This window comes from Hemiscyllium ocellatum, chromosome 2 (assembly GCF_020745735.1).
Source record: "Hemiscyllium ocellatum isolate sHemOce1 chromosome 2, sHemOce1.pat.X.cur, whole genome shotgun sequence".
Classification (NCBI taxonomy): domain Eukaryota; kingdom Metazoa; phylum Chordata; class Chondrichthyes; order Orectolobiformes; family Hemiscylliidae; genus Hemiscyllium; species Hemiscyllium ocellatum.
In genome coordinates this window covers 134,174,052-134,192,802 of record NC_083402.1, presented here as the reverse complement: position 1 = coordinate 134,192,802, position 18,751 = coordinate 134,174,052, and the positions used below count along the sequence as shown (strand labels likewise).

At 42.4% G+C, this 18,751-nt stretch overlaps 1 protein-coding gene across 3 annotated transcripts in view; it reads right to left on the bottom strand.

Moving 5' to 3' along the window:
* Positions 1–18,751, bottom strand: part of LOC132825160 (UDP-glucuronosyltransferase 2A1-like) — a 113,306-nt gene that overhangs the window by 76,006 nt on the left and 18,549 nt on the right. The window contains exon 1 of one of the 3 annotated variants that reach the window (XM_060840194.1): positions 6,949–7,691. The exons of 1 other annotated variant lie outside the window; for it this stretch is intronic. In XM_060840194.1, coding sequence (XP_060696177.1) covers positions 6,949–7,663 — 715 coding nt within the window. In that variant the 5' untranslated portion in view covers positions 7,664–7,691. Of the gene's footprint in view, positions 1–6,561; positions 6,630–6,948; positions 7,692–18,751 lie in introns of those variants that run through there. One more of the 3 variants, XM_060840246.1, reaches the window with a different exon arrangement.

Below are 18,751 nucleotides of genomic sequence, written 5' to 3'. Positions count from 1 at the left end.
CTGTACACCACCGTCACGTTGTGACCTCTCTCAATCAGATTCTCAATGATGTTTTTTGCATTAATCCAGTGGCTGCCTTCTGCAGGCCAGACCAGAACACACTCACTGGTAACCCTCTGGAGAAGGGCAAACACTACAAACAGATACCTGGACTGCATAATGTCCCATCTGCAATGGGCAAGTTGCCACTCCTTGAATTGTATCTTTGCACGCACAAAGGAACGTTGCTCCAATTGGGCAATAAGGTTTCGTTTGGTTAAGACTTTAACCCACATTCTCCACATAATTGCTCTGTGTTCTGCATGGAAGTTCATGAATGGGTCTAAAGCCACCACTTGCAGTCGTGAAAAGTGATCCACCTCAGATTAACTTGGAATAATGAAGTACTTGAAAAATTAAGCAATATCTAATATTTGCTGTTTGAAGAATCCATCATGTAAAAAGAACACAAATTATATTTCTCCACTGTGGTGAAGATAAAAAGAATGCATTGGCTGCCACATGATTAGTCTAGTATATGAATATGAATAGGTATTCATACTATACATACAAAGTCAGACAGATAGAGTCAAACAACAACGCTCCACAATTATTGGCAGAAGTCAAACACTGTGGTGCTGGAAAAGCACAGCCAGTCAGGCAGCATCCAAGAAGCAGGAGAGTTGAAGTTTCCAGCATAAGCACTTCATCAGGAATGGGGGTAGGGATGGGGGCTGAGAAATAAATGGGAGAGGTGTGGGGGTAGGGGGAAGGTAGCTGGGAATGCCATAGGTTAATGAAGGTGGGGGGCTGATGGTGATAGGTCAGAGAGGAGGGTGGAGCGATAGGTGGGAAGGAAGATGGACAAGTAGGATGATTCAAGAGGGTGGTGCCGAGTTGGAGGGTAAGACCGAGGATGAGTTGGTGGGGGGGGGTTGGAGAGATGAGGAAACTGGTGAAATCGACATTGATCCCATATGGTTGGATGGTGCCAAGGCAGAATATGATGTGTTCTTCCTCTAGATGTAAGGTGGCTAGAATTTGGTGATGGAGGAGGCCAGGACTTGAATGTTCTTGGTGGAGTGAGAGGGAGAGTTGAAGTGTTCAGCCGCAGGCCGGTAGGGTTGTTCAGTGCGTGTCCCCCAGAGATGTTCTCTGAAATGTTCTGCAAGTCGACGTCCTGTTTCCCAGTGTAGAGGAGCACCACACTTTTTGACTGATCTCCAGCATCTGCAGTCCTCACATTCTCCTAACTGTTCGCAAAAGCCAACTTACTGACTATATCCAACTGGCCTATGTTTGCAAAACTCACAATATTATATAAAACCCAGTGCTTGAATATTTGCCAAATGATCCCAAGTTTGCGAGTAAGTAACAACCAATTTAACATTACCCGTATGGCTCAGTTTGCTGGTACTAGAAATCACATCCACTCTAATGCAAGGCCCTAGTCTTTACAAATAGAAAGGGAATGTCCACACATTGCACCATTTTCAATGAATAGAAACTTGGGGCCAGCCTTTCCCTCATCCATTCACTTTTGCAATGCCTTGATGAATCAAACAGAAATTGCTAGAAAATCTGAGTGATACTTCTTCCAAAACGTTAACTCTGATCTCTCTCCACAGACCTGTGGAGATTTTCCAGCAATTTCTGTTTTGTTTCAGATTTTCAGCAGCTGCAGTTCTTTCCATTTTTTTTTCCCCTTGACTAATCAGAGTCGACTTGACTGGTTTGAATTTCAAATGAAAGCTTGTCAGTTAACTGTTCCCTGGTACAATTTCCATGGCAACATTTGTAGTTTACTTGCCAGGTGATCAGCATCCTCTTCTTGTGAAGGTGAAGTTCAGAGAATCCCTAGTGTGGAAGCAGGCCATTTAGCCCATCGAGTCCATTCCAACCCTCCAAAGAGCATCCCACCCAGACTCATGCCCCTATTCTATCCCCGTAACCCTGCATTTCACATGGTGAATTCACCTAACCTGCACATTTTTTTGGACTGTGGAAAGAAACTGAAGAACCCCGGAGAAAACCCACACAGACACAGGGAGAATGTGCAAATTCCACACAGACAGTGGCCCAAGGGTGGAATTGAACCTGGGTCCCTGGCGCTGGGAGACAGCAGTGCTAACCACTGAGCCACCATGCTGCCCCATTGTTATTGCCTTTGAGTTTGATATTCTTGTGAATCTGTTGTGATGAATTGAAGATTAAAAGGATCAACAGCCTCTCTCACTTGTACTGCAGTTCTGTATTAGAGTGGTGCTGGAAAAGCACAGCAGGTCAGGCAGTATCCAAGGAGCAAGAAAATCTGTATTTTGGGCAAAACCCCTTCATCAGGAATGGACTGATGAAGGACTTTTGCCTGAAATGTCGATTTTCCTGCTCCTCGGATGCTGCCTGACCTGCTGTGCTTTTCTCACACCACACTAATCTTGATTCTAATCTCCACCCTGCAGTTCTGTATTACCAAGTAACTATTTTTCTGTAACCAAACCTTATTTGATGTGGGCCTTTGTTTGCACTTCCTTACAACTTAGTTTACTAGTTTTTTTTAAAAGACCAATTTCAGGTTTATCTCTCTCCTACCTGAATTTCAACCCCCTTCCTGCCTAGATAGTTTAAATCCTGCCCAAAAGTACTAGCAAATCTTCCTGGGTGGGTATTGGTTCCCGTTCTACTAAGGTGTAACTCATCATCCTCGTACAACTCCCATCTGCTCCAGAACCAGTCAAAATTTGAATGCCTAAGAGACCTAAAGTCCTCTCCAAGGCACTGTTTCTGAAGTTGTGTTCCTTTGATCTATCCTCTTATTTCTGTACTAAGTAGCTAGGAGTGATCCAGAGATCAGTGTATTTGAAGTCCTGCTTTACAACCTCTTTCCCAGCTTAATAAAATCTGCTTTCCAAATCTCCTCCTTTTTTCCATCTACGTCATTGGTTCCCATGTGAGATATGACTTCTGGATTCTCAACCCCTGCCTCACTGCTGCACCATCAGAATGTCCTCCTGACTACTCAGTGACATCCTTGACTTTGGGAGCAGGGAGGAAACATCATCCTGGACTCATTCCCACAGCTACAAAAATGCCTTACCTATTAAATCCTCATTACTATTGCCCTTAAACTTTTCTTGCTCACAAACTGTGCAGCTGAACAACCCTGGTGCCACAGACTTGGCTCTGGCCACACTCTGAGGAATAATTGCCCTCATCACTAACCAAATCAAAATAGCAATTAGTGAATGAGATGACCTCAAGGAAGTTCAGCACCAATTGCCTGATCTCCTAAACTATTCAGTGGTCACCTATTTCCTTTCTGCCTACACTCTTATTATGCACCCTAAAACATGTAATGTAAACAGTTTCCAATCTGGGAAATGTGACATAGTGACTCCAGCCTTTGATCACATTCTGAAACTCAAAGCACAAATTTCTGCTGCTGCTGTCACTTTCTTGCTCCTTCCCACTACTCTCTAATTAACAATTTTCTTAATGATTTTTAATGGATGCATCTCCTCTACACCTCTTAATGTACTACTTTAAACCTTAATAAGACTTAACACTTAATAAAACAAATAGTAGATTCACCAGCTCCTTACTTCCTTTCTGCTCGCATCTCCCAATTAACTGAAAGGTTGTTATAGGGCTGTCTGTTTTTTTTCCTACTTTTCTCATTTTTAGCTATACACAGACACTCCCTAACTTTAGCTGCTCGCCATTCAATCAACTTATAGTTTTCCTGTTTTACGGGCTATGTCTTTTGCCGCTGCTCCCTCCAAGTTTTCATTATGCCCATAAAAATGTGTTATACTTGAGCTATCATTTCTTAATAAACCACTTTAATCCTTTAAACTAAATGCTTTGTGACTCTTTGACCCTAATGAATATTCTGTTAGCCTTGATCAAACCTTACACATGTGATACCAGATTCCAGAGATCACAACATTCCCTGGGCAAAAAAATATTTTCTTCAGTTGTGTGTTAGTTTAGATCAGAATTTGAAGCCCAGCCCCAATTGCCCTTGTAAAAGAGGCTATGAGCCATATTCTTAAAGCAAGACCATTGATGTGGTTAGGGCAAACCCACAGTGCTGTTAGGAATGGAGTTGAGGGATTTTAATTCACCAACATGAAGGAATTCTGTAAAGGAGGACCAAGAAAATGTTTATGAAAGTGAAAATGCAATTTGAGAGTAAACTAGCAAGTATCATAAAAACAGACTTTAAAAGCTTTTAGCACATGTTTAAAAGGAAAATAAAAATAACAAAAATTAGTATGGGTCCTTTACAAGCAGACAGAAGTGGTTACTGCAGATGCTGGAGATTAGAGTGGTGATGGAAAAGTACCTGAAGAAGGGCTCATGCCCGAAACGTCGATTCTCCTGCTCTTTGGATGCTGCCTGACCTGCTGCACTTTTCCAGCAACACATTTTCAGCTCTGATGGAAAAGCACAGCAGGTTAGGCAGCAGCCGAGGAACAGGAAAACCGACATTTCGGGCAGGAGCCCTTCACCAGGAATGAGGGTGGGAGCCTTGCGGGGCTGGAGAGATAAATGGGAAGGGTTAGAACTGGGGAGAAGGTAGCTCAGAGTACAATAGATGGATGGAGTTGGGGGTAAAGGTGATAGGCCGGAGAGGAGAGTGGAGCGAATAGGTTGGAAGGAAAATTGACAGGTGGGGCAAATCATGAGGACACCTTCTCGCAGAGCGCTTCAGGTAACATCTCCGGGACACCTGCACCAATCATCCCCATTGCCCCGTGGCCGAATATTTCAACTCCCTCTCCCACTCTGCCAACGACATACAGGTCCTGGGCCTCCTCCATTGCCACTCCCTCACCACCCAACACCTGGAGGAAGAACACCTCATCTTCCATCTCAGAACTGTTCAACCCCAGGACACTAATGTGGACTTCACCAGTTTCCTCATTTACCTTCCCCCCCCACCCCCCCAACCTTACCCCAGTTCCAAACTTCCAGCTCAGCACAGTCCTCATGACCTGTCCCACCGGGTCAATCTTCCTTCCCTCCTTTCCGATCTATCACCTTTACCTCCACCTCCATCCACCTATCGTACTCTCAGCTACCTTCTCCCCAGCCCCACTCCTTCTCCCAGTTATCTCTCCACCCCCGAGCCTCCCAGCCTCATTCCTGATGAAGGGCTCCTGCCCGGAATGTCAATTTTCCTGCTCCTCAGATGCTGCCAGATCTCCTTTACAAGCAGAGTCAGTTTAGTGTATAATTGGGAATAAAAGAAATGGCAAAGTCAAATAATTACATCTTTCAAAATTCCATAGATTCTGGAATATTTACTACACTTTGGAAATTGGCAAATGTAATGTCATTTCTTAAGAAAGAAAAATAAAATGACAAACTGCAGGCCCAACATCAGTTGTAGGGAAGATGTTAGACTGCAAAATAAAGAATGCGATAGCTAGATATTTATAAAATAATTGTAAGATTAGCCAATTAATATGGATTTATGAAAGGGAAACCATGTTTAACAAAACTGTTAGAGCGTTTCGAGATTGCACCTAGTGGAATAGATAAAGGGAAATGGTGTATGTGGTATATTTAGATTATCTGTAGGCTTTTGATAAGGTCCCAAACAAATGTTTCACAAACAAAATTAAAGTATGTGAGATTGGAGGAATAAACTGGTTAATAGATGAAAATCAGACTGTAGAAATAATTGTCTTGTTTTCAGGTTGGCAAGCTGTAACTAGGGGTTACGTAAGGATCAGTGATAGGGTCCCGGCTATTCATAATCTATAATCAATGATCAGTGTGTGAGAGAAGGCACCTTTGCACCGAATGCAAAGATTCTTGTAAAGTAAATAACTAATTACAGATTATAAGAATTGACTGTACATTACTATAATAGAATGTTGGGAGTCATAAGTCTCTTTCCCACAGGCTCCTACTTTCCTCTTCCACCAATCATCACTGAGCCATCATCGTGAGTGGTGCTTTCTTCACCCAAAGAAATATTAAGACTCTTTCAGGCCTATATATAATAGAAAATTCCAACTTGAATTATAATGGGCAGGTCTCCCCTTTGATCAAATCTCCACAAACAGCAGTCCTTTGTGGAATTTCTGCACCTGTAATTGTCAGATCTTACCCTAAAACCACAAAAACAATGGACTCACACTTCAGGCACAGATCTTCCAAGAAGTTGTTGTGCATCAGGGCCATACAGAAGTCCTGACATAGCTGACCCTGCAGCAACTGCTCAGACCACTGAAACTTTCAATAGGCACTCAGCCAGCATCTGGGGTCTTGTGAAAGTCGCTCCCTTCTGATTTTGAGTCAGAGAGAGTTCAAGTCTAATAACTTAGAGTATTGAAAGATATTATTGGTCCTTACAGTCACTGGGTCAACATCCTGGAATTCCCTTCCTAACCCCACTGTGGGTGTACCTACAAGACCTGGCTGCAGCAGTTAAAATGGCATTTCACCACCACTGAGGTCCCCATCCCAAGACTGAAATTTTAAAAAACGTTCAATATTGAAAAACTTCTCCCAATTGCAGTTTCTTAAAATATTTCAGTGACTGCGAAAGAAGATTTTAAAAATTCTTACCAAATAGAGTGAACTCAGAATTCCAGTCCAACCCAGTCAATTAATCAGTTTCCACAATATCATGAGTGATAATTTTAACAAGCTTCCCTGGAATGTTATTTGCATCAAAACCAGAAATTTTTGGAAAAGCTCAGCCGGTCTGGCAGCATCTGCAGAAAGAAATCAGAGAAATTTCTGTTTTTATTTGATTTATAGCTTCCATAGGTTTTAAGTTATTTGCACCAGCAATCGATCACAAGAAAATGGGAGAAAATCCACAATGGATATGGTTAGAATAAGAATAATGATGTTTGTTTAAAAATACACAGATGGCACAATGTCTATCATATGATAGTTCACAAGCAACAGTTCAAGCCATTGCCCATCAATAGAAATTGAACAACTCACCTAATGCTTCGCTGTAGTACGAGTTCCAATCAGTCCACATGTGATAGCATATCCAATCATACATAAGAAAATTAAAAACATTCTGAACTCTCTCAGTGAAGGTCATCTTATCTGAAAGCTCTGACAGAATCGCAGGGACATAGGAAGGAGGAGCCGGGATTTGCCCACAGAGCCTCTCTGCTGAAAATCCTGGAGAAAACCTGAGGGTGAAAATGAAAGGGATTCCCAGCTTCATAGCCAAAAGGTCACCACAATACTGTAAAGGATCAGCCAGCAGAACTTTAAACTTTGCTTCTTTCAGTTTTTGCAGCATCTTTTTGTTCATTATTATTCCATCACAGACCTGCCTGTTCAGTTTTGTCTCCTTCTCTATCAGCTCACTGAATCTTTTGTAACTACTCCAATAAGATAAGTAAGGTTTCTCATAAATGGAAAATTTCACGAATTCATTCAGAATGTCTCTGTACTCCTCACTGGTAAACGGTACCTCAAATACTTCAAATGACATGGGTGAGGGCTCAGAATAATTTACATCGATTGAACTTGAATAAACAGCTACAGTCACATTATGGCCCCTCTCGATCAACTCCTCAATGACGTGTTTTAAATTAAACCAGTGGCTGCCTTCTGCAGACCAGATTAGCACTTTCTCGCCGTTAATCCTCTGGAGAAAGATGAACACTGAAAACAAATATTTAAGCTGCATGATGACCATCAGGAATGATTCAGTGTTGTAGTCGCGCACTGACTACTTGAACCACCGGAAAGTTGTTCCCTTAGTACGTATCTGAACAAATCAGAGCAGATTCACTTACCAGGCCTCTTGAGAGACAAGTTCAGCGCTGCAAAACAAAGTTCAAAACCTGGACAGGACTTTCAAATGTTGGAATTGGATGCAGATCATAAAAATATGTTACAGCACAAAATGGAGCAATTCAGCAAATTGTGGCTAAACTGGCTGAATAACGTAGGTAGCTGAAAATGTGTTGCTGGAAAAGTGCAGCAGGTCAGGCAGCATCCAAGGAACAGAAGAATCGACGTTTCGGGCAGAAGCCCTTCTTCAGGAATGAGGAAAGTGTGTCCAGCAGGCTAAGATAAAAGTTAGGGAGAAGGGATTTGGGGGAGGGGCGTTGGAGATGCGATAGGTGGAAGGAAGTCAAGGTGAGGGTGATAGGCCGGAGTAGGGTGGGGGCGTAGAGGTCAGGAAGGCGGTGCTGAGTTTGAGTCAAATCCCTCGAACTCAGCACCGCCTTCCTAACCTGCAATCTTCTTCCTGACCTCTACGCCTCCACCCCACTCCGGCCTATTACCCTCACCTTGACCTCCTTCCATCTATCGCATCTCCAACGCCCCTCCCCCAAGTCCCTCCTCCCTTACTTTTATCTTAGCCTGCTGGACACACTTTCCTCATTCATGAAGAAGGGCTTATGCCCAAAACGTCGATTCTTCTGTTCCTTGGATGCTGCCTGACCTGCTGCGCTTTTCCAGTAACATTTTCAGCTCTGATCTCCGGCATCTGCAGTCCACACTTTCTCCTCGTGAATAACGTAGGTTCTCACACTAATTCCACTTACAGCAATTGGTACATAGTCTTGCAAGTTACAGCTTCTCAGGTACAGATTCATGTTCCTGTTAAACAAGTTGAAGATATCTGCCTTCACCACCAGCAGATTCCAAACACTCACCACCTTCCAACTGGAAAAGCTGTTCCTGATGTTCCCTGTGATCCTCTTCCCAATCACCTTAAAGTTATGCTCTCAGTAATTACCCTCTCCAGGAGGGGAAATAGGTCTTTCTTTTCCAAACTATTCAAGCCCCTCATCATTATGTAGACCTTAAATAAATTACCCCCCCCTCCCCCCCATCATCTATTATAAGGAAAATAACCCAATCCTATCTTCCCTCATAGCTGTAACTTTTAAGAAACATTCTTGAGGTTGTAAAGAAGGGAGCCAAAGTCTGTGATGAGTTCTTATGTGAGTCAAACAGTGCAGGTTTTCACTTGATCAGATTTGGCATGGGAAATCAGTTTAATTCATCTCCCTTGTGATTTACCCATTGTTATGCCCTGAGATTATGCAAAATGTAGATGATGACATCCTCAATGGAAGCTATAGAATTCGGAGACAAACAACCTTAATAGGTTTCTCTCATTCCAAACCTCATTCAGATGATTGACAGGTCATTCACTGATTGATGGTAAATATGATCAGTGGTGTTCCCTGGTATCTGAGGTGTTCAACATATGTATTAATAATTGGATGTGATGATAGAATTAATGATCCAACTCCGCAGGTTACTTCTAGTCAGGATGTACAAAGTTAAAAATCACACAATTCCAGGATATAATCCAACAGGTTTAATTGGAAGTACACTAGCTTTCGGAGCGACGCTCCTTCATCAGGTGATTGTGGGGGGCTCGATCGTAACACAGAATTTATAGCAAACATTTGCAGTGTGATGTAACTGAAATTATACATTGAAAAATTGATTGTCTGTTAAGCCTTGCATCTGTTAAAATACAGTGATAGTCTCACTTCTTTCATGTGTAAATCACAAAACCCTTCTTTTTAAAGTTGCATTCTCGGGTTAGCTGCCAAAAATGGTGATAGTAGACAATATGTTGAAGGTGTTAGCCCGCTGTGTTCTCTGTCTGTGACCTGCTGTTTAGATTGATTCTAATCTAATAAGTGAGATAACAGTGTTTTGCATAAATTACTGCAATTTTTGAGCTCAGAGTTCTACATGAATGTATGCAGTTTTTGAGCAACGTGCATTGTAACTGTGCAGTACAAATTCACCACACAAAATATATGTGTGCATGTGGGTCTTTGTCTGTCTGTGTGTGTCTGTCTGTCTGGGGTGGGGGTTGTGAGTGTGAGAAAGTGTGTGTGTGTGTAGTGAGTGCAGAGTGTCTTAAGTCTGCGAAGGGGTGCATGTGTGAACGTGGGAGTGTGTGTGTCTATAAGGCTGTGTGTCTATAAGGGTGTGTGTGGGTGTCTGTGTGCGCATCTGTGTGTACCTGTGTCTTTGTGTATGTAAGAGTGTGTGTGTGTGTGTGTGTGTGTGTGTGTGTAGGAATATCTGTGTGTGTGTGCAGTGCAATGTAATGTAATGTGATATGAACCCAAGGTCCCGGTTGAGGCCCTCCCTATGGGTACCGAAGGCCACTTTCCTCTGCCGCCTGTCCCGAAGTCCACCTTGGAGGATGGTCACCCGAAGGTCCGAGGCTGAATGTCCTGGACCACTGAAGTGTTCCCCAACTAGGAAGGAACACTCCTGTCTGTGGATTGTTGTGCGGTGCCCATTCATCCATTGTCATAGCCTTTGCTCGGTTTCCCCAATGTACCATGCCTCCGGGCATCCTTGCCTGCAACGTATAAGATAGACAACATTGGCTGAGTCACATGAGTACTTGCCATGTACAAGATGGTCTTGCAGCGTCCATCGTGACAGGGTTGTATGGAGTTGTCCTGAGAGCTGGGCAGTTTGCTACGAACAATGATCTGTTTGAGGTTTGACATCAGTCAGGATGTAGCATTTGTAGTGCAGGTGGGAGTAGAAGGGAGAGAGAGAGAGAGAGAGAGAGAGAGAGAGAGAGAGATTTAATGGGAAGAAATTATTGTTGGTGTAGTTCAATGTAACAAAGTGTCAAGTTGTCCATTTTTAACCAAAAACATCCAAGGCAAATGCAATATTTTCTTTCTTTGTGAGATTTTAGGTGAGAGAAACAAAAGGATTTTGTGTCAACGTACACAAAATCACTAGTCATCATCATTGGCAGTCCCTTGCAGATGAGGATGACTGTTTTCCACTCTCAGGGTAAGTCCGTAGGTGGCTCTATGGACTGATGCAGCTTCCATAGTCTCTGTTATACTTGGGACAGCAGGTGGTCATGTGAAGGGACGGGTGGGGCATTGGTGTGGCAGTGCATGCCTTTTACTGTTTCTGTCTGGCTTCCATTTTTTCCAAATAGCTAGTTTTGAGATGTTCAATGGCTGCCCGGATGCTTCTATTCCACTCTGGACAGTCTTGGACCAGTGATTCCCAGGTGTTTATGGGAATGCCACACCTCACCAGTGAGGCCTTGAGGGTTTCACTGAAGCACTTTCTCTGTCCACCTGGAGCTCGGCTGCCATTTTGAAGCTGGGAGTAAAGGACCTGCTTTGGGAGTCTCATGTCGGCCATGAGGGCAATGCACACAGGCTATTGTAGTCGATCAAGGGTGCTCAGTGCTTTGATGCTGCTGATATTGGCCTGGTCAATGATGTTGGTGTTGGTGCGAGTTTCTTTGCAGTGGATTCACAGGAGCTTGTGCATGTAGTGTCCAGTGCCTTGAAGTGTCTGCTGTCAACAGAGGGAGCGAACCACCACAGCACTGTAAACCATGATCGTAGTGTCGGATCTGATGTTGTCATCTTCAAACATCCTTTTCCTCAGGTGGCTGAAGGCTGCACTAGCACATTGGGGGCAGTGCTAGATCTCATCATCAATAGCTGCTTTGGCTGACCAGTCACTCCCGAGATATTGGAAGTGGTCAATGCTCTGTAAGGCCTCACTATAGAACTTGATTTACTCAGCAATTCCAGATGAGGTTGATGGAAGACACTTTCTCTAGCTGCTGCATAGATCTAACAAGTAAAGAAAGCTAAGACATGTTGGCCATTAATTGAATGGGTTTGAAATTGAAAAGTGAGGACATGCTCTTCAATCCTATAGAATCTTGGCTAAAACATTTGGTGAGATAAAAACAATGACTGCAAATGCTGGAAGCCAGATTCTGGATTAGTGGCGCTGGAAAAGCACAGCAGTTCAGGCAGCATCCGAGGAGCAGTATTCCTGATGAAGGACTTTTGCCCGAAACGTCGATTTTGCTGCTCCTCGGATGCGGCCTAAACTGCTGTGCTTTTCCAGCACCACTAATCCAGAATAAAACATTTGGCAAGATTTTAACACCATTTTTACACCAAATTAGCTTTGGAAGAAGCAAGGTGATGATTCGCCAGAATTATACCAGAGCCCAAAGAATTACATTTCACAGGCAGGGTGCAAAAACTTTATTCAGGTAGTCTCACACTTAAATGACTGAAAGCTGATCCGACTGAGATCCTGAAATAAAACAGAAATTCAAATGGAGTTGATGGAAAAGGTTTTCTCTGATGGAGAGTTTCAGAACAAGTGAGCATGATCTTAAAATGAGCACTAGATAATTTAGAAAGAAACAATTTTCTACACCCAGGAGTGTTACTCTTTACTATCAAAAAGGTTGTGTATGCTGGACCTTTACTTTTGTAAAGGTAACAAGTGATATTGAATATAAGTAAGAAAACGAGTTGCTGTATAGATCAGCCATGATACAAGAGAATGGTGCAAAGAATCCAATATTTATAGACACACCAGGGAAAACCTTCTACTTGGATGCATCACTGCTTATTTGTGGGTGGCACGGTGGTTAGCACTGCTGCCTCACAGCGCCTGAGACCTGGGTTCAATTCCCACCTCAGGTAACTGACTGTGTGGAGTTTGCACGTTCTCCCCGTGTCTGCGTGCGTTTCCTCCGGGTGCTCCGGTTTCCTCCCACAGTCCAAAGATGTGCGGGTCAGGTGAATTGGCCATGCTAAATTGCCTGTAGTGTTAGGTAAGGGGTAAATGTCGGGGTATGGGTGGGTTACGCTTTGGCGGGTCGGTGTGAACTTGTTGGGTTGAAGGGCCTGTTTCCACACTGTAAGTAATCTATTCTTATTATGTCAACTGCAGTGTCCAAGACATCAAGAAATTACTGAGAGTTGTGATTGCAGCCTAGTCCTTTCCAAAAACCAGCTTTCCATCCGTTGGCTCTGTCTACACTTCCCACTGCCTTGGGAAACCAGCCAACAGAATCAAAGACCCCTCCCACCCCAGTTATACTCTCTTTCACCCTCTTCCGTTGGGCAGAAGATAGAAAAGTTTGAAAACATGTACCAAAAAATTCAAGAACAGCTCCTTACCTGCTGTTATCAAACTTTTGAATGGACCTCTTATTTATTAAAGTTCATCTTTCTCTGCACCTACTCTCTAGGTGTAACACTATATTCTGTTCTATTACACTGATGTACTTCTGTGAGGTGCGATTTACCTGGATAACATGCAAACCAATACTTTTCACTGTATCTCAGTACACGTGACAATAATAAATGAAATCAAACCAAATCAAATCAAGTATTATTCCTACATTGCTATTTAGAAAATAAATTTCTTACTTATTATTCATTATGCTGTACTGTGGCATGTTAGAAAGTAGGATGTTGTTTGAACTAAACATTGTGTTGCATTAATGTGAAAAGAGCAGGGCTTTGTTCCATTAATTTGGAAACACCGATGTTGGACTGGAGTGGTTAAAAAAAAATCACACAACACCAAGTTATAGTCCAACATGTCTGTTGGGAAGCTCTAGCTTTCAGAGCGCCGCTCCTTCGTCAGGTGATGAAATATAAAAAATATATAATTTAAGTTACATCACACTGTAAACTTTTGCTATAAATTCTGTGTCCACAACCGTCTGATGAAGGAGCAGCGCTCCAAAAGCTAATGCTTCCAAATAAACCTGGGTGTTGTGTGATTTTTAAACTTTGTTACATGAGGGTGTTGTTAAAATTTTTTAAAGGGACTATTAGGTGTTCCTTGTGAATATAATGACACTATAGCTTAACTGACTGGCCATTCATCATTACAGTTAAGTCTCACAGAAACATTGAACAAGGGAACAGGAGTAGGCCATTCAAGCTTCAAGCCTGCTTCACTGTTCAATATGACCACAGCTGACCATCCGATTCAGTACTCTGTTCACACTTTCTCCCCATACCCTTTGATCCTTTCAGCCCTAAGAACTATAATTAATTACAAGCATTCAATGTTTGGCCTCAAACACTTTCCGTAGCAGAGAATTCCACAGTCTCACCACTCTATGAGAATTCCACTTCACCTCAACCTCAAATGACCTGCCCCATATCCTTAGACTGTGACCCATGGTTCTGGACTCACCAATCATCAGGAGCATCCTTTCTGCATTTACTCTGACTAGTCCTGTTAGAATTTTATAAATTCTGTGAAATTCCGTCTCATTCTTCTAAACGCCAGTGAATACAGTCCTAATGGATCCAATAAATCTTCTTACCTTAGTCTCGCCATCCTAGGACTCAGTCTGGCGTCATACAAACGCACAATTCCTGTCTCGTCTTATAAAGGTTTTGAAAAAAAATAAATTAGGTAATCTCAACCTAATCCCAATATGCATGGGAACACATGGTATTATTATTATTTGGTAATATATTGAAGGTTTAATTGTAGAAGGATCACAAAAGCAGTACTGAAAATGTGTTGCTGGTTAAAGCACAGCAGGTTAGGCAGGAATGAATGAAGAAGGGCTCTGGCCCGAAACGTCGAATTTCCTGTTCCTTGGATGCTGCCTAACCTGCTGTGCTTTAACCAGCAACACATTTTCAGCTCTGATCTCCAGCATCTACAGACCTCACTTTTTACTCACAAAAGCAGTAGAAAATTTCATGCAGGTGCAAATACTGGACACAGAAAACATCACATTAATCAAGTGCTTCATCTTTCTTGGAAATAATCAAACATAATTATGGTATATTTCTTATATTTATTGTACTCTCCTGTATTACAACAATACAATCAGTGAAGGCCAATTTTGTGAATCACTTCATGTCCATTTCAAAAGAACTCTGAGCCATGTAAAAGTGGTATCTTGCACAAATTTAAAAAAAATAGACGAATAGCCAAATTTGCAGCAGGAAGAAACTATCATAGCCATTCAATGTTTTTTAGGTGAAAAAATACTACAAAAGCTAAATAATACGGGACTTCAAGCTTTGAAGAAGATCTGTCATTACTATTGTTTGCTTGCTATGTGTATGAATGAATATCTAACAACAAAAAGCGAATTATGGATCTGTCAGTAGAAAGGGAAGCTTCATTCTTCATTTCACCATTTGATAATGCAAGCTAAATTAACCAATTAGTTTGCAAATAACAGTACTGAAAAAAAAAACAGAAATAACTGCGGATGCTGTAAATCAGAAACAAAAACAGAAGTTGCTGGAAAAACTCAGCAGGTCTGGCAGCATCTGAGAAGTGAAATCAAAGTTAATATTTCTGGTCTGGTGAGGAAGGGAAACCAGACCCAAAACATTAACAGTACTGATAAGACTTGCAATATCAATTATTACGCCTTTTTGCCACATATTCTTACTGCTGAGCTCGGTAATTCCACCATCAGTAGGATTAATTAGAAGCTCTATCCGAAAGACTGTGTAGCCATCATCAGCTGAATGCCCCCTTCTGTACGGAATGATTCTGTTGTAGACAGGCAGTAGGCTGGAAGCAAGCCAGGCAGCATCAGGAGATGGAGAAGTCAATGCTCCAGGTGGAACGCTTCTTCAGGACTGCGGGTGGTTGGTTGAAGGGGAGTTGCAGATGAAGTGAGTGGCAGGGGCAGGGTAATGAAATGGTGATAGGTAGAGGATATGACCTGGTTGGTCAATGGGAAGAATAAATCCAGTTGGTGGCAGGGAGCAGTGGAAGGGAGGGGGATTGGCTAGGAAGGGAGTTGGGGAATGGGGTGCAAAGTTATTTGAAATTGGGGAACTCAATGTTGAGTCCTCTGGGCAGTAGTCTGCCCAGGCGGAAGATGAGGTATTGTACCTCCAATTTGTGCTGTGTACTGTTTTGGCACTGGAAACCAGACGGTTACCCCATGGATATCCTCCAGTCTTAGAGCAGCACTATGAAAGCCAGTCCCTGATTGGTAAGTCAGTTAATCAGTTGCTTTTATGTCATGCAGTGCTCGAGACATCTCCTACACCTTTTCAACAGCATGGACCATGCCCTCTGGTCATAAAGCAGCAGAGATGCTCTCCTTAAGCACAAAGAGCTTGATGCTAATACAGAGCCAACTGTGACTCAGGCTGTCCGCAAAGCATGACCAGCCAATTGGATGGTGCCAAAATGGAGTTGGCTTGCTCTGGAGAATGTAGAGGAAAGTTAAGAGGCAACCACATTACTGCAGATCTGAAGTCACAAATAGGCCAGATTTCCATCCTGAAAAAGCGTTCCTGAACCAGGTGGATTTTTATGAAAATTGACAGTGGTTCTTGCAGTCACCATCCAGATCTTATTGAATTCAAACTTCACCACCTGCCATGGTGAGATTCAAAGCCATGTTCCAGAACATTAGTCTAGTGTTCTAGATTACTACTCAGTGAATGGGATTGGCAGTACGCCAGTACCTCCTGCTATTTGAACTCATATATGGGAATAATGTGTGTTTCAAGAACTTGGGATGTCCAGAAAAGCTTTACAGCCTTTAAAGTACATTTATTGTGTATTTACAATTGTAATGTGGCAACCAATTAGCCTATGGCAAGGTCCCACAAATAATGATGGATTAATGACCAGATAAGCCATTTTACAATGTCAGACATAGGATAAATATTCCTGAAGAAGGGCTTACGCTCGTAACATCGATTCTCCTGCTCCTTGGATGCTGCCTGACCTGCTGCGCTTTTCCAGCAACACATTTTCAGCTCTGATCTCCAGCATCTGCAGTCCTCACTTTCTCTTCATAGGATAAATATTGGCCAGGGCACCACAGTGAACTGCTATTCTTCTCTGATAACTGCTCTGGAGTTGTTTAAAAATATACTTACAAGGAGATGAGGTTTTGCCTTAACAATTCACCACAATATGATAATCAAATGAGGGACTATTGGAATATGTGCTTAAGTGTTGTTATGGCCTAGGCCAGATCATTCAAAACACACTTAAGCAGGCAGCCTTAGACCTAACTTTGCAATTTGTTTCAGTAAGTGTACAGTGAAAATTACTCGGAGTAAGATAGCTAGGTTAACTACTGGGTTTTAAAACAAGCAAAAACATTATTCACAAAATTATGCAATGAAACACAAAGAACAGAATAAAGAACCCCTACAGAACTCAATCTATCCAGCTGGACTTAATTATGCTGTTCCGAATACACACAACAGTCCCAAGAAGCAAACTCCCTTTAAAACCCAGTATAAATCCAGGAGGGATAGAAAGGGAGGCAAGAGAGGAGGGGGAGTGGCGTTTTTGATAAGGGATAACATTACAGCTGTGCTGAGGGAGGATATTCCCAGAAATACATCCAGGGAAGTTATTTGGGTGGAACTGAGAAATAAGAAAGGGATGAACACCTTATTGGGATTGTATTATAGACCCCCGAATAGTCAGAGGGAGATTGAGAAACAAATTTGTAAGGAGATCTCAGCTATCTGTAAGAATAATAGGGTGGTTATGGTAGGGGATTTTAATTTTCCAAACATAGACTGGGACTGCCATAGTGTTAACGGTTTAGATGGAGAGGAATTTGTTAAGTGTGTACAAGAAAATTTTCTGATTCAGTCTGTGGATTTACCTACTAGAGAAGGTGCAAAACTTGACCTACACTTGGGAAGTAAACCAGGGCAGATGACTGCGGTGTCAATAGGGGAGCACTTTGGGGCCAGCAACCATAATTCTATTAGATTTAAAATAGTGATGGAAAAGGATAGACCAGATCTAAAAGTTGAAGTTCTAAATTGGAGAAAGGCCAATTTTGACGGTATTAGGCAAGAACTTTCAAAAGCTGATTGGGAGCAAATGTTCACAGGTAAAGGGACAGCTGGAAAATGGGAAGCCTTCAGAAATTAGATAATGAGAATCCAGAGAAAGTATATTCTTATTAGGGTGAAAGGAAAGGCTGGTAGGTATAGGGTTTGGTTAAGGAAAAGAAGGAAGCATATGTCAGGTATAGACAGGATACATCAAGTGAATCCTTAGAAGAGTATAAAGGCAGTAGGAGTATACTTAAGAGGGAAATCAGGAGGGCAAAAAAGGGGACATGAGATAGCTTTGGCAAATAGAACTAAGGAGAATCCAAAGGGTTTTTACAAATACATTAAGGACAAAAGGGTAACTAGGGAGAGAATAGGGCCCCTTAAAGATCAGCAAGTTGACCTTTGTGTGGAGCCGCAGAAAATGGGGGAGATACTAAACAAGTATTTTGCATCATTATTTACTGTGGAAAAGGATATGGAAGATATAGAATGTAGGGAAATAGATGGTGACATCTTGAAAAATGTCCAGATTCCAGGGGAGGATGTGCTGATATCTTGAAACGCATAAAAGTGGATAAATCCCCAGGACCTGATCAGGTGTACCCTAGAACTCCGTGGGAAGCTAGTGAAGTGATTGCTGGGCCTCTTGCTGAGATATTTATATCAATGATAGTCACAGGTGAGGTGCCGGAAGACTGGAGATTAGCTAACTTGGTGCCACTGTTTAAGAAAGGTGGTAAGGACAACCCAGGGAACTATAGACCAGTGAGCCTGACCTCAGTGGTGGGCAAGTTGTTGGAGGGAATCCTGAGGGACAGAACATACATGTATTTGGAAAGGCAAGGACTGATTAGGTATAGTCAACATGGCTTTGTGCATGGGAAATCATGTCTCACAAACTTGATTGAGTGTTTTGAAGTAGTAATAAAGAGGATTGATGAGGGTAGAGCAGCAGATGTGATCTATATGGACTTCAGTAAAGCGTTTGACAAGGTTCCCCATGGGAGACTGATTAGCAAAGTTAGATCTCATGGAATACAGGGCAAACTAGCCATTTGGATACAGAACTGGCTCAAAGGTGTAAGACAGAGCGTGGTGGTGGAAGGTTGTGTTTCAGACTGGAGGCCTGTGACCAGTGGAGTGCCGCAAGGATTGGTGCTGGGTCCTCTACT